The sequence below is a fragment of the Batrachochytrium dendrobatidis genome (assembly GCF_000203795.2).
Source record: "Batrachochytrium dendrobatidis JAM81 unplaced genomic scaffold BATDEscaffold_14, whole genome shotgun sequence".
In the NCBI taxonomy this organism is placed as follows: domain Eukaryota; kingdom Fungi; phylum Chytridiomycota; class Chytridiomycetes; order Rhizophydiales; genus Batrachochytrium; species Batrachochytrium dendrobatidis.
Window position 1 is genome coordinate 351,360 of NW_006281112.1, and position 15,567 is coordinate 366,926.

At 40.3% G+C, this 15,567-nt stretch overlaps 7 protein-coding genes across 7 annotated transcripts; 5 read left to right on the forward strand and 2 right to left on the reverse strand.

Moving 5' to 3' along the window:
• Positions 1-167: 167 nt before the first annotated feature.
• Positions 168-2,189, forward strand: BATDEDRAFT_91681 (uncharacterized protein; the record flags this gene model as incomplete). The annotated part of the gene is made up of 3 exons (XM_006681981.1): positions 168-288; positions 719-1,135; positions 1,344-2,189. 3 exons carry the CDS (start codon positions 168-170, stop codon positions 1,994-1,996), a joined length of 1,191 nt encoding a protein of 396 aa, XP_006682044.1. The 3' UTR covers positions 1,997-2,189.
• A 595-nt stretch (positions 2,190-2,784) lies between these two features.
• Positions 2,785-5,199, forward strand: BATDEDRAFT_36031 (uncharacterized protein; the record flags this gene model as incomplete). The annotated part of the gene is made up of 4 exons (XM_006681931.1): positions 2,785-2,938; positions 3,793-4,719; positions 4,801-4,967; positions 5,120-5,199. 4 exons carry the CDS (start codon positions 2,785-2,787, stop codon positions 5,153-5,155), a joined length of 1,284 nt encoding a protein of 427 aa, XP_006681994.1. The 3' UTR covers positions 5,156-5,199.
• A 279-nt stretch (positions 5,200-5,478) lies between these two features.
• On the forward strand, positions 5,479-7,105 carry BATDEDRAFT_91682 (uncharacterized protein; the record flags this gene model as incomplete). Its single annotated transcript, XM_006681982.1, has 3 exons — positions 5,479-5,614; positions 5,820-6,245; positions 6,356-7,105. The coding sequence occupies 3 exons, from the start codon at positions 5,479-5,481 to the stop codon at positions 7,054-7,056; spliced, it is 1,263 nt and encodes a 420-aa protein (XP_006682045.1). The 3' UTR covers positions 7,057-7,105.
• Positions 7,106-7,742: 637 nt separating this feature from the next.
• On the forward strand, positions 7,743-10,122 carry BATDEDRAFT_14053 (uncharacterized protein; the record flags this gene model as incomplete). The annotated part of the gene is made up of 7 exons (XM_006681805.1): positions 7,743-7,784; positions 7,869-8,226; positions 8,318-8,520; positions 8,651-9,404; positions 9,487-9,574; positions 9,663-9,904; positions 9,992-10,122. Coding segments are annotated over 7 exons (1,818 nt in total), but the record flags the coding sequence as incomplete, so codon positions are not given.
• A 456-nt stretch (positions 10,123-10,578) lies between these two features.
• Positions 10,579-11,298, reverse strand: BATDEDRAFT_37436 (uncharacterized protein). The gene has a single exon (XM_006681953.1). The coding sequence runs from the start codon at positions 11,197-11,199 to the stop codon at positions 10,597-10,599; it is 603 nt and encodes a 200-aa protein (XP_006682016.1). The 5' UTR covers positions 11,200-11,298; the 3' UTR covers positions 10,579-10,596.
• A 158-nt stretch (positions 11,299-11,456) lies between these two features.
• On the forward strand, positions 11,457-12,191 carry BATDEDRAFT_37437 (uncharacterized protein). The gene has a single exon (XM_006681954.1). The coding sequence runs from the start codon at positions 11,726-11,728 to the stop codon at positions 11,912-11,914; it is 189 nt and encodes a 62-aa protein (XP_006682017.1). The 5' UTR covers positions 11,457-11,725; the 3' UTR covers positions 11,915-12,191.
• A 391-nt stretch (positions 12,192-12,582) lies between these two features.
• On the reverse strand, positions 12,583-14,807 carry BATDEDRAFT_14121 (uncharacterized protein; the record flags this gene model as incomplete). Its single annotated transcript, XM_006681811.1, has 5 exons — positions 12,583-12,951; positions 13,025-13,204; positions 13,308-13,409; positions 13,479-13,831; positions 14,381-14,807. The coding sequence occupies 5 exons, from the start codon at positions 14,805-14,807 to the stop codon at positions 12,583-12,585; spliced, it is 1,431 nt and encodes a 476-aa protein (XP_006681874.1).
• Positions 14,808-15,567: the final 760 nt, after the last annotated feature.

Here is a 15,567-nt window from a genome sequence, read left to right on the forward strand (position 1 = left end):
CCACACTAGAAATTCAAGTCGGATTATTTGGCATTATCAACTCTACCCAAAATAATCAAAAAATACCTCGGTCTTCATATTGACATTGCGACTGGTTTCGTCTACAATATCACTTGCCCACCCTTACTTTACTCTATTTCCAAGACTACTTTATAGTTGCTGAGAAAATGCATTTTTTTCTGCATGTTGCAACTGCAGCACTTTTTGCAAGTGAACTAGTTCTTGTTGCTGCTCAAGGTGCACAATGCTTCAGCCTAAAGACCTCGACTGCCTGTGGCGAGTTTTCTGGTACGTGATTTACTTTTGACTGTAACAAAACCCATTCCATCCTTTCTTGTCTACTGCTATCCATCTGCATTTCTAGCTTCACTATGCTATTTTCAGGTGTATAGTAGCATCTGATTCCAAAGTGAAAGCTTTACTAGAGGCTGCAAAAAAAGGCGTTTCCTTGTAGCCTGCTATTCACGCGAATTGAAATTGTGTGGATAGCGAAAGGGGCGACCATAGGGGTCGTTTGTGATGTGGATAGAGCATGGTGTGCTACTGGGTCCACTTAATGCACATTTTATAGGATCAATCAATGCTACACTTCTTATTGACACTGTCGACCTATCACTAAAGGAATGGACTACAACATTCTATTGTTGCATTTCAACTTGTAAACAATGTTTCAGATGATGTATTTGAATGCATGTGACTAATGACGATTTGTTTCTAGACTTTAGCATTCTACCAGATACTGGAGTACCTCAGCGATTCCGCGACATTGCTACATTTGACCAGTACGTTCTAAAAACGATTGGAACAAACCTCGACTTTCAAAAGTTTTTCAAATCTCGCTACTCATGCCCGACTTGGGATGGAACTGGCCTGAGATACCCACGATCTTTTTTTTGTGGGTTTTTGGTGGACGCCTCTTTGCAGCTGGGGTGTGCTAAACCTGCTGCTGGCAAACCACTATGTAAGACGACTGCAGACGAGACAGTTGCTTCATATCAGTCTATTTTTTCAAATGCCAGCTTCTGTCCAGTAGGCACCCCACATACTCTGGATGCCCAAACTACAGGATATGCATCAAATCTTACTACAGCAGACGGATGCGTTGTTGCTGTTCAATCGGAATTGTCCATGTGTGGTATGTTGAATTACTTGATGCTATAAATCCTTGTGCTCCTGCATGACTATACTTTGATGTTTGGATAGCGGCGTATTTGAAGTGTCAAACCAATGCGTCCATCATTGAAATACGCCACAGTCTATTTTTGTAGTTGGGATGAATCACGTGTCAACTAAATCTGGTGATTTCATTCGAGTGATTAAACTAACGCGCTGTTTATTTACAGGATTCGCCTTGAAGACGGAAGCTGCTACTTATTGTGGAGTTCCTGCTAATGCCGGAAGTGCCTGTTGTACATCTGCCATAGCTGCTGGAAATGTTCTTGCTTCTGCTTCTGTTTCTTCTGTCTCGACCAACCCTTCATCTAGCTCAGTCAGTCCTTCTGCCAGTAATGTTGCTACTGATCAATCTTCTGCTGATTCTCGTAGTAGTAATTCAGGCGTTTCGATTTCCGAAGGCATGCGTCCAATTGTTATTGGTGCTAGCGCAGCTGGCGTTGCTATTATTGCTGCCACTATTCTTGCAATTGTCTTTCTTCGCAAACGAAAGACCAAATCAAAGGCTCTGGAACCCAATTTCTCGGAAACTGTTCAAGTTGCCGAAACCATGCAGGTTATTTATGACTATGCTGCTAATCTCTTTGACGAACTTGAGCTCCATATTGGAGATCACATTATTGTCAAGTGCAAATTCGATGACGGGTGGGCATTTGGTTTTAACATGTCCACCAAGCAAGAAGGCAGCTTCCCCATGGCCTGCATTAGCCCTATTCAGGCATCTCACGATTCATTGCCGCCTCTACCTACAGACGTATTTAACGATCGCATTAATCAGCGTGCCTCGTCACTCTATGCTCCAAGCCAAGCCATTCAATACTAAATATGGCATTTTTTATTCTACATCAAAACGTCACCTGCATAATATTCTGACACGATATAGAATAGTATGGACATCAAAGTGGTTTTAAAACCACAATTTATTGTGGCGATGGGAGCACAAATTGCCGTTCTTTGTATAGCGCAACCTTTTGCAGATGTTATTTTGGACAAAATGAACCTATAGATCCTTGTTTACTTGAATACTTTGTAGTTGACATTGAATGTGTAACTGATTGAGTGGGATAAACTCGCAAAATGAGTTGGTCTGTGGCTTTTTAACAAATTTTGTTGGAATTTAAAAGTAGAGCAGGTTTGGAAGCTAATCTGTATACCGTATCTTTTGTGCTTATATACATTATGATGGCCATAAATTAAAAAGGCATTTTTGATCAGCTTGGTCTACAAACCTAAAACATTGTCAGTGATGAACCGTTTAGAGAATGCCTGTAGCATTATCCGTTTGGCATGGTTTGCATTGAAGCTATCGAGTCATCTCGCAGTAGCTCCTGCTCAAAACAGGAGCAAGGGAGGCGTAATGGTAGCCAAGCTTTATTTATTCAGCTAGTTACACCCTATTCACGTAAAAATATCCGACTGCCCACACTAAGCCATCGACATCATTCCACAACAAAATCAAATTTTTGGAAATCAAATATTTAATCTTTTCTATCGACTAGTCAAATCACTTTATTGATACACTACATACAGACTCGATTGTGATTTTTCTACTTTCGCTCGGTCTACTACTTTCTTTACCTGCTTATAACTACTGATACATATACATACACTATGCCCAATGGAGGAGGGTTTTTGAAGCTACTCAAGACATTTTTAGTGATTTCGGCAATACTAAGAGTTCAAGCTCAATCGCCAGGACGATCGACATCGGATCCTAGCAAATGCTTTTCGTTAAGAACTAGCACTGTGTGTCCAGAGTTTGGTGGTACGTTTTATACCCAAAAAACCTATATTACTGAATATGTTCTTCATTACTATCCCATTGTTCCATGTTTGACTCCATTGTCCTCCATTTGTTGATGGACTAGAGTATTTCTTTGCATTGTTACCCAATGGCACCACAAGCAATACGCGTTTTCCTCATATTCATCTCGAGCTTCATACGTGACAACCCAGAGCATTATTTTGGAGTTGGCCACAGTCGTGACACCACAGCAGTGCACAATATTGTTGCATGGGTGGATTGTGGTTGTACTCTGGTGTAGATTCGGATGAATGCAAGGTGCACAACCTTGGTTTCTTGATGCTGCTTGACTACTGTTACAAACTATTGTTGATTGGATGACTATTGGGATAATACTGTGTAGCTATTATATTTCACATGCGTTAGGGTGGGCGATTTGATGAGTACACCAGCCACCCGAGCACAGAATGCTTTTTTATTGTTTTGAGCACTCGATGCGAAACACTCAGTTTCTATCAGTTAAACAGCGCTACTATTGCATATGAATGATCATTGATGATTTTTCCAATGCCTAATCTTTAGTAGCAAACCGTTGTGGATGATGATGGTTTGATACATCTTTTGGGATTTGTAGATTATTTTTGGCTATTGCGCTTCATTCCCTGTGGCTCAAACAAGTCACTGCAAGCCTTTTCAACTTGCAATTTGATATTGAATGGCACCGTGCACTATTGATTGTTGGTGCCATACATGACGACTTTCCGCGTAGTAGCACTTGATTATATGCTACTCTTGTCATTGACCCACATTGAGGCTATTAGCGCATATTTGGTGGGCTAACTATTTACTTTTATGGTGATTCGTACGCTTGATAGACTTTGGTTTGCTGCCAGATACACATTCACCGCCTCTTTTTTTAGATGCCAAATCGTTTGATGCATACGTTACTGGATGGGGATCTTCCCCTGCCTTTTTAGACTACTTTAAAACTCGCTATAATTGCCCCGCATGGAATGGATTAGGATTGAGATATGCACGGTCTTTGATCTGTGGACTATCTGTCCATGCTGCTCTTGAGCAGGGATGTCCCCCACCCGCTAGATCCGCTTCAAAACAACTATGCAAAGACACTGCTACTCAAGCCGTTGCATCATACCAAGTTATTTTTAGTAATCCTCAATTCTGTCCAGCAGCTTCACCACGAGCATTAGATACATCAATTTTAAACTTTCAAGAGAAACTTCAACGAGTTCCAGAGTGCATTCCAGCAATCCGGTCCGATCTATTGATGTGCGGGTTCAGTACCGCTTCAGAACTCACTAGATACTGTGCTTTAGATACTTCTGCTACAGATTTATGTTGTGCAGCTGCAGTCAAGGCGGGAAATTTACCTCCTGGATCTATTGCTCCACGTCTACAGAATACTGTTGCCGGAGCTGACCGAGTCAATCTTCCACAAAATGTACCAGCCGCAGCACTACCGCAAATCAACACGACAGTTCCTTCACTAACGAATACGACAAACCATGGAAATAGCACTGTTCAAAACCTTGATACGATGGGCTTGGGGTTGAGCACAGTTCATATTGGCGCAATTGTTGCATCATTAGGTGCAGTCATAGCTGCTATCTGCTATTTTATATTTGCTAGACAGAATTCGAAGAAAAAGAATATTATTGGTGATAGTTCCGAGTATCCTGAACCGATAAAGAAGGTTGAAGATTTAGAATCTTCAGAATCTTCAGAAGTATTAGAGGTTCTGTATGATCACACACCTCAGATGTTTGACGAAATTGAACTGCGTAAGTGTTTTTAGATTTGATTCTGGTTGATGCAAACGATCTGTTTTTGATTTTAATGTTATTTTCTACGCAACTTTTTAGGCTATGGTGACAAAGTTGTCGTGAAATGCAAATTTGACGACGGATGGGCATTTGGATATAATATGGAGACCAAACAAGAAGGAAGCTTCCCACTTGCATGTATGGATATACCTGAGTCGGTGAGAAACTCATTGCCTGATTGGAAAATGACACCCAAGCAAGAAGACGTAAACAATTCGAGTAGAGCAGATAAATACAAAACTTACGAGTCCTACTATTAGTCGACGGTATCTGGCTCTCCACTTGATAAAAGGACCGTATTTTGTCACAGATACATGTTTTTTGACTTTTAAATGCTAGTTTTGCTTGATGTTGCTAGACTGCAGATACGTTTTTACCTAATCGACTGATTTAGATGATACACTGTTTTTATTCCCCTTCAATAAATTTGTTCAACATATAATTGGGAATAAATTACACTTTACACATTTCAACTAGTTGCATTGAATTTAACGTCTAGAAAAGTGTTGATACAGCAGCAATGGCAGTTCAAGAATTAAGCTAGTGATGGCATGCTGGTGCATAAAGTTGAATGTTCAGCTTGGCACTCGACCCGTTAAAACGCGTCATTGAATCTTTCTTAATGCAATCAGCAAACCGATTTGTAATTCAATGGTTTCCAGCTTTAAGCAAACCTGCAACTTTTACAAATACCTGACAACTCTCCAAACGTACATTATGCCTGCAACTGGAGGAACACATTGCAGTAGGGTATTTCCAGTCGCTGTTTTGATCTTGTTGGTATCATCAACCGGTGCACAAAACCCTGAATGCTTTTCTCTCAAAGACAGTACTTCTTGCCCACAGTTTGCCGGTGAGTCTATTCGCTTGTTGAATGGTGGCATTTTGCTCTTTCTACTATTCGTAAATGCCGTTTTACGCCTCGGTTCCCGTCTTCAATTTACACCACGAACATCTAAATGCTTGACATATTGGACCTTGTGACTATGCACTATTCCATCTTGATTAAGTTGAAATCACACATACTAACCAATGATCCTTGTATACTTTTATCATAGCATACAGCGTTCGCAAAGATAATAGTAATCCACCGCTGTTTAACAATGTAGCATCACTAGATTCATACATTCACAATTCTGCACCTACTTCTGCAGGCTTTCAATCTTTTGTCAAAAGTTTTTTGAAATGTCCTGGATGGGATGGATCCGGTGTTCGCTACTCACAATCTTTCAACTGTGGCCTTGTTGTGGCTAACTCAGCAGTCTGTAATCCTGGTGTCCAGCCTTTCCAACTCTGTCAAGCCACAGCCAAGTATTTTACAGATTCTATTGAATCTTTGTTCAAGAATCCCGAGTTTTGCCCTGCTGGCTCTACTCGAAATGTTCCCGCTCCTTATCTGTCGTTTGTCAATTCTCTAAAAAAGAACGACCCACTAAACAAGCGCGACTGTCTGATTGCTCAGGATGTCGAGTTTGGCATGTGTGGTGAGTGGTTTTATTCCGTCTGAATCATTGATAGTATTTATCCATCAAAAGTTGTTTGCATAGGCCTTGTATTGTTCGAGTATACATGCTAATCTGCGATTACAAACTAGGATTTGGAACCAAAGCCGAGATTGAAGCCTACTGCTTACCAAACAATCCAAGCAAAGATCCATGCTGCGATGCTGCAGTGAGACTCGGCAACATTGGCACTTCTACCACTACCACTACCACAATCGGGGTTGTTGCCAATCCTACCGCCAATACCTTGGGTACAGCATCACCTTCACTAAGCATAGGTGCTTCTGGTACACGCAATGCTTCTACTCAAGACAGTCAGCAACCTAATGCTGAGGGAACCACCTCCAACAGCAGCAGTTCCGAAAGTCAAACGGGCCTACTTGCAGGCAAAAAACCTATCCTTATTGGCGGTACTATTGCTGCCGTTGGTCTGGTTGTTGCAGCCGTCTTTATGTTTGTGATTGGCAGACGACGAGCAATAGCCAGAAATGCTCAAATAGAAAACGGTAATCTTTCTGGTAATTTTGCTCAAGTTACAGATACGATGGAAGTCATATACGAGTATTTCCCCAACTTGCACGATGAGATTGAACTTCATGTTGGTGATCATATCATTATCAAAACCATCTTTGATGACGGATGGGCATTTGGGTATAACATGGTGACAAAACAAGAGGGAAGCTTCCCTATGGAATGTGTTGGGCCTATTGGATCTGCCCATCCTTCTCCGCACGACTCAATGGCTACTCGTAGACGAGTATCTTCGATGCGAGTGACAAGCCAGTACAAGTAGTTTCTTTGAAACTGTTTTTAAAAATATATTTACAATGTTCAAACTTCAAGTTTTTAGTCTGTAATTTATAGCATTAACATATATCACTCAAGCCATGTCCATTCCCAAGTAAACCTTAGTAAAGAGTTACTGGGTTGGCCAATTCTGGGCTACACCAACATTGGTGATGTTTTTCGAGTTTATCATTTGAATATCAAAAACTATTTTTTCTTTGAATTCAAACAAAAATGATCGTTGGCAGGCTGTTGGCGCCAAGTAGCCAAAAGGCCGCTAGAGCGGCAGTTTCAGCCATTGCTGCAATAACTGGCACTCCAAGAGTCACCATTTCAAAACAATCGTCTCGATCTTGGATTCCATGCACTGCTGTTCAGTCGAATATTTTGCAAAAAGCGTTTTCTACTGGTGTCATCAGCTGCAATATTCCTGATCTCGAAAAAATCAGAAACGTATGTTGCTCACCTATTTTGTTACCCATACTGGTTCATATGCACATAAAAGATCCATATCAACACACTTTGTTTTAGCGCTGACTGCATTGGGTTATGCGCTGAATTCATCTTTCCCAATCATGTCTTGATATCACCGATAAACTTTATCAAACCATGTGCATGAACGTTTTTGTGTTGGATCATGTCAACTTTATTAAACTGGTTTGCTGACATTTTGTGTTGATTGGGTTTATATAGCTGGCTATTATTGCACACGTCGATCATGGAAAAACTTCATTGGTATGCTGCATCATGTTGATGTTGAAACGCATACATTTTATAAATAGTTGATGGTTTCATTTGAAAACAACATTCTTGAAATAGGTCGATCAACTTCTTCGACAGTCTGGCGCAGCAGAGGTGGCTGATCAAGGCCGTGTCATGGACTCGAATGATCTTGAAAAAGAGCGAGGTATCACCATTCTTAGCAAAAGTACCGCTGTCACTTATAAAGGTCATCGTATCAACATTGTTGATACACCTGGTCACTCTGATTTTGGTGGTGAAGTCGAGCGTGTACTGTCCATGGTTGATGGAGTGTGTCTGGTTGTTTGTGCTACAGAAGGGCCTATGACTCAAACCAAGTTTGTTCTTTCAAAAGCCATTGAATGTGGACTTCAGCCAATTGTTGTTTTAAACAAAGTTGATCGTCCAACCTCTCGCGTAGCTGAAGTTGAGGATGGTGAGTTTTTATTCGTTGTGCTGGATTTGGCATGTTTTAAATGACTATACTGCAGAACTTGGCTGTACAATTATTAATATTTATTTATTAGAAATCCTTGAGTTGTTTTTGAGTCTGGATGTGTCTGAAAGCCAGTTGGAGTACACGCTCCTATATGCATCTGCTAGAGAAGGCTGGGCAAAGCGAACTATGGAAGAAGCTCCCACAACAATCCATCCTCTGCTGGACACTATTGTGGATATGCTCCCTCCTCCAAATGTTGATCGTTCCAAACCATTTTCACTTCTTGTAACTGTAGGTGCAATTTAGATACAATCTTTTATATCTAGGCTGTAAACACTGTTTACCACTTTCAAGTACTGCATAAACTAACTCTATTCTGCTTGTAATATCTGTTACGACTATAACCAAATACCTTGACTAGCAAATTGAAAACGATGTATATGTTGGCAAATGCTACCTTGGAAAAGTCCAATCTGGCACTCTCCGCGTTGGCGATGTCATCAAAAGTCTTGACGTGGATGGAAAAGTAGTTGCTGAAGGAAAGTGCACAAAAATTATTCAACGCAGTGGTCTCGATCAAGTATCTATCCAAGAAGCAGGTGCTGGAGACATTGTGTCTATTGCAGGTCTTGCCAACGCTCGTGTAAACCATACTATTTGTGCATTAGAAGTTACCACTCCTCTACCCTTTGTTCCAGTTGATCCGCCAACCATTTCCATGTCGTTTTATGTAAACGATTCTCCGCTTGGAGGCAGAGAAGGTACTCAGCTTACATCTCAGGTGATCCGCGAACGTCTTTTAAAAGAAGTAGAGACCAATGTTTCGCTTGAAATCATTGAAACCGATGATGCCTTTGAAGTCAAGGGCCGCGGTGAGCTTCAAATAGGTGTTTTGATTGAAACAATGCGACGTGAAGGATTTGAACTTTCTGTTTCTCCTCCACGAGTTATCTACAAGGTGGAGGGAACTGGCAAGGATCGAGTGATTCTTGAGCCTATCGAAGAAGTTACCATTGACGTTGATAACCAATACACAGGCACTGTAATCGAAAAGATGAACTGCAACAAAGGCGAGATGAAGACGTATACTGATTCTGGAGATCGTACGCGCTTGGTGTTTGATGTCCCTACTCGTGGTCTTCTTGGATATCCTGCAGAATTTAAAAACGATGCAAGTTGACTTGATAATGGGTTTAAGATTTCATGAAAAAGTTTAAAGTCTAATATTCAAACCTATTTTATAGACTCGCGGCCAAGGAACTTTAAACAGTATGTTTATTGGGTACCAACCATACAAGGGTCCGCTTGACAGGTCACGCAAGGGATCTATAGTGTCCACAGCCAGGTATGCTGCCAGTTTTTATTTGTGGTTATATATTTAAATTTTGACTCGATTGGTCTATATTATGTATGGAATCATTTCTTTATTTTAGTGGAGAAGCTACTACATATGCTCTTCTTGCAATTGAACCACGCGGAAAGCTGTTTATTGAGCCTGGTGCCAAGGTGTATCCTGGAATGATTGTTGGTGAGCATAGTCGCGAGCATGATTTGGAAGTCAATCCCGCCAAAGCAAAGCATTTGAACAATGTACGAACAGCTATCAAAGACGAGACAGTCAAGCTTATTACCACTGAAAAAATGTCTCTTGAACGCATGATTTCGTATATCCAAGGTAATTGCTTTATGAATACAACATATTGCTAGTAGACTAATGTTTTTTGATCATAAACTGACACGATTGTATTGTAATTTCCTGTAGATGATGAGGTGATCGAGGTGACTCCAGCAAGTATTCGTACTCGTAAGAAGGAGTTGGATGCTGATAAGCGTAGAACTCAAAAACGCCGTGGATCCGAATATGGTCTTCCTGTTTTTAATAAAAATGAATAATATTTTGGGATTGAATTCTTATAAATACTACTTTGAGGGCATTGCATCTCATGCCTTTAACTTTTTTATATATTTCAATACTATTATATTTGATAAAATGTGCTGCAAAGTCACGATTGAATCATTCAAGTTTTATTTACAACCGCATTAACGTAAAATGAAACATTAAAAATACATAATAAACTGCCAGTCTCATGAATTGACTGATGCCAATTTTACTGAACAATATTGTCTGTCTTGGTGATCGGCATGAAAACAACAGAATTTCTCCAATGCCATGATCGTGCCAAACATTCCTTGTGTAAAGCCAACGTTTCCAATAACAAAAATAAAGACTGACTGCAAGATAAGTACAAAAGTGTTTCATTTTATGTGAATACGGTTGTAAATTATTTTTGAAATGAATAAAATCATATTATATCTATAATTAGAAAAGCTAAAAGTACCCAAAATACTCAACGTAGGTACCAATTATTATTTGATCCCTTTAATTCTCCATGTCATAAAAACACCCATTAAAAAGTAAAATATGCATAATGCATAAATGATCTTATACCCAAAGCAAGTCATTCCTTGACTATTTCCATAAGCCTGAGTGATATCTAGTAACCATCCAGCAATAGGTGTAGCAATGATCTGAGGTAGAACCATGGCCATGTGCCACAAACTCATATCCCTCGCAGCGTCGGCAGCATTGGGCAGCACATCCATAAGCATGGCAAACTCGACGCTAATAAATGGACCAAATCCACATCCGAAAACTGCTGATACGGCCAACACCCATTCAAACTTCCTGGTTGTCATGATTAGTATACACGCAGCTATCATGAATATTGCTGAAATGTAAACCACAATTTTACGGCGATGTTTTGGAATCATCATGGCTGCAATGGGTGCAATGACCAAGTTTGGGATCAATCCATATGACACTGCAGTGGTGGATGGTAGCTGTGTTTCGACACAGTCTTGAATCCAGTACTGAAGAAACTGCTGCACAGTAGCGATACCAAGTTGAAATAGGAGTCGACTAATAAAGACACGTCGAAAATCAACATAAAGGTATAGTGGTCGAACCATGCTTTTAAAGAACTCACCCCATTCAATCGGTAGATTATGGGCCTGTTTGTAATGATGTGCTGGCTCACGAACACCAAACACTGTAAGAGAGGAAACTGAGATAAAGATGGCTGTTATAATGCCATAGATTTGCAGCTCACTTTGAGATTGGACGCAGATTCCTAGTCCTGCACCGACAAGATATCCACCCAGATTTGCAGCACCAGTTGCAGCAGACACCGCTCCATTTTGGGCTTTGGGAGTAACGTCAGCCAACAAGCCGTTGTAGGGCACAGATGCAACAACAGCAAATATATTTGCAACCAGATATCCAAGAGTATAAGCCCAAAGGGGTTCGCTTCCCCAGAGGAGAAATAGACTTGCACATTGGCACACAACCCCAATGGCAATGAATGGAATGCGGCGACCGAAATAGGATCCAAATCGGTCATTAAGAGCCCCAATCAGCAGAGAAGTAATCCCAAACACCACTCCAGATGTCAGTGAAACAACAGCCAAACCAGTTCCTTTTTGATCATTCCCTACAATGCTTACGATCTGCATAGGGAGAAGCACAACAGTCTGTAAGATCCAAAACATATGGTATCCGAACCAGAATCCAGACAGTCTCACTAGCTGCAGTAGGCTCAGAGGATGTAAATCATCGTTTTCTGGCAGTTTCTTGATAAAACCCTCTGTGTTGGTATCAATGCTCGCTCCTCTAGAATCCTCATGATCCAGCATTTCAATACCTGAATAAAAACTAGTAGTACTGGCTTGAGGAGCATCTGCTATAGACGGATGCCCTATCTAAACAAAGCAATATACAAGGGTTGGTGAATTGCAGCTTGGATAAGGACTGCTGTGTTAGTAATATTCAGGAATCGTGATATAATACTTGCCATGGCATGCATTTCATGCTGAGCAATTATCTCTTTTTGCCTCTGCATAATATTCGTCGATTGAGGCTCTAATACAATCTGATTTTTAATAAGTTGGTTTACGAGATGGCTCGTGTCGGGGTTACTTTCCTGAAACTCGCAACAATCGCAAATAGCTTGTTGGTGAATGTTAATCTAGTCAGAAATAGTCATGTATTCACATGTTACACGGCCATATTCACGTAAATTGAAATACCGAGTGTCAGTAGACCACAAACAGTCAGTCTTGTAAAATGATTGATGTCAGATTTACTAGACAGCATTGTATTCTCTAAACTTTTCGGTAAATTTGGATGTTTTTTTAGCAAGTGGCATGACAACTTGTGGCTATCAAAGAGTTGGCAATGTCTATGCAAGTCAATTTGTACTGTGACAAATATTCAACCATTTTTTATTCCGAAGCCATCATTGCAAGATAAATACAAAAGTATTCCATTTTACGTGAATACGACGGTAAAAGACTTTAAAACTCTTTAAATTTATCTCTGTGTACATCTGGTTCAATGGAACCATATGGAGCGTAGTCTTCAGAATAGACATCAAAGTTGCTTGTATCACCATCTCCTTTGATGGGAGGGATATACGGAGCAGGAATATCCAACGCAAGAAGTTTTGCCCAGTCCAATCCAGCAAACCATCGATGGTTTTTGATATCTGACACACCGCCTTTGAGGTTACCAAACCGTTTTGTCAGATCTAATTGAAGAAGGCGTTTCACAATGTCTTTACAGTATGGATCAAAAACGGATGAAAATTTGGGTCGACTGGCAAGAATATTTTCGTAGATTTTCATATGTTCTTCGTGGTAAAAAGGAGGATATCCTGCAACCATCTATTGAAAATCAACGTCAATTTAATTTAAACAAATCTTGTGCATTTAAACAGTTGCCTTTAAACCCACTTACTTCAAATATAAGAACACCAAGTGCCCACCAATCAACGGCACGGCTGTATCCTTTTGACTGGATAATTTCGGGTGCAAGATAATCAGGTGTGCCACAAAGAGTCCAAGTAACATCAGGCACAATTTTAGCAAATCCAAAATCGGTAATCTTAATGTGTCCTTGAGCAGTAATAAGTAGATTCTAGAAATGCAAGATTATTGAATCAAATTGTTCATGGAGAAAACAGGATCACTTTAGTGAATACCATAAATTAATATGTTGCATGATCAGAACAATAGCTAACCTCGGGCTTTAAATCACGGTAAATAATGTTTCTTGAGTGAAGCTCTTCAAATGCCAATACTACTTCTGCTGCATAGAATCGAGCAACATGATTTGGAAATCTCTAAATTTTTCAGCGAGTCAGCATTGTAATAATTCAATTATAACTGGATAGCTCAAAATAGATACTCACAACACACTTTCGCAAGTATGAAAACAACTCGCCACCATGAATATACTCTAGAATAAAATAAAGATTTGCACTATCCTGAAACGTAGTCAGCAAGCTAACCAAAAATGGAAACTCCAATTTCTCCAAAATGGTTTTCTCATTGATGGTATGTTCAACTTGGCGCATTTTTACAATGTCTGTTTTGCGCAGCACTTTCATGGCATAGAATTTGTTGTTGGATTTGAGTTTGACAAGATGAACACGACCAAATGAACCTGTACCAAGTGTACGATTGATTTGCAGATCTGCAAGACCGTAGGTTTTTTTTGGCGTGGAAGTAAGCATGATTGGTAATGCACTCAGTTGTGGCAAGACTAAGCCTTTGTTATGCTGAAATGTCGTGTCAGATGATACTGTTTCTGTCATAGTCGAAGAAGCTGGGCACGCTAGGGATGCATTGGGTTTGGCATGCGACGCTGATGAGTTTAATACTTGATCTAGTAATGCATTATTTCGGTTCATATCGCCTGTTAACGGACCAGCTTGTGTTGAATTGGGTGAAATAAAACCAAAAGGCAATGGTTCCGTATTAGTTGCTGATTGCAAGGTAGATTTCAAACCCTGTTCTGGAATTATTCCCGAGTTGGCAGATGTTGCTGCCATAAGCTGATCTAGTGGAACTTCTTGCAATAGTTTGGCTTTGCGAGAAACTGCAGGAGAGTTTGTTTTACTTTTGATTATCACTGTACCAACAGAATGCTGAAAATTTGAAACACCATTGAGTATATCTGAAGGAGATTTTCCAGTTCCTGAAGTCAAAGGAGATGCGTGCGAATGCAGTGGTGAAATGGCAGTAGATAAAGGCACAACACCTGATGTGCGTAGACTGTGGCTGTTTTGAGATACTTCAGAGGCTCTTGTACTTGATGGATTGGGGCTAGCTGTGCTGGCAGTCGCACAATGCGCTGCCTTGGATAATGCCAGCTGTGTGGATGTGGAGCGCGTCGATGTAGTTGCTGAGCCATGCGATGACGATGGGCTGCCTTGGGTATTCCCTCTAGCATTAGTTGCAGAAGGTGAAGAATTAGTAGCAGAGCTGGTGTTTGCATGGGAAGATGTTTGAGATGATGACAGACATGCAGATTTTCCAGCAGATGCTTCATGGCTCTGTGGCTGAGTAGTGGGTGCTAGTGGTTTATTTTCAGAACGGGCAGCTTGGCTGTTTTCTTTGCTCAGAAATAACAATTGCGGATTAGATGGCAATACTTTAGAAGATATAGCTGGATTGTTTGGCGTAGGCGGTCTTTTTGGGAATATATTCGATCCTTTTATTTTTTCGAGAAATGACATCTCTCGATAGCTTATCCAATTCAGGTGAAATATTTGATATTGAGAAATCCTCCTATTATACTCGGTTTTTCCTGTCAACAATAAGGGCCGTATTTTTAGTATCAATATAGATTCAGAGTCTAGAACAAAGTATAGTGATACGTTTGCCAATAATAAAGTCTTGATTTCGTGGAGTTGCTAGAGCCAATAATGCAGGTTGTTGGAAATAAATGTGGAAACTAGCCTGTGCATTGCCAATCGTTCAAAATGATTCCCGTTTCAAAAGTTTTGGTTTTGTTTTATTAGATACTGTCAGTACTCAACCTCGAATGCTCCATTTCCTGTTTAGTCTGTCACCAATGATTTGCTACAGGTCAGGGTTTGAACAAGCATTGCACTAAACAATGTAAAGTATTCGACTATACAAGCTTGCACATCTCTTAATGAACTGTGAAAACCTCAAAACACTTGTCACTAACACTCAAGATTTTATTTTCAGAAGCTAGCAAATGGATGATCGTGCTAGTAATGTATCCACGTAATTTATCTCCCAAAAGAAATGCCATTAGTTTTGTCCAATGATACATTGGGTCATTCGACAAGTTTGCAATGGCTAGAATCTATTAAATACGTGCAGCAAGCTTAATACTGATAGGCTTTCATTTGCATCGAGCTTGGTATTTTGATGATGTTTGTATACTTGACACTGGTCTCTGCAATACTGGCAGATCATCATCAATATCATCATGTGTGCTACGATCAATGCTCTTGATATTGGCCT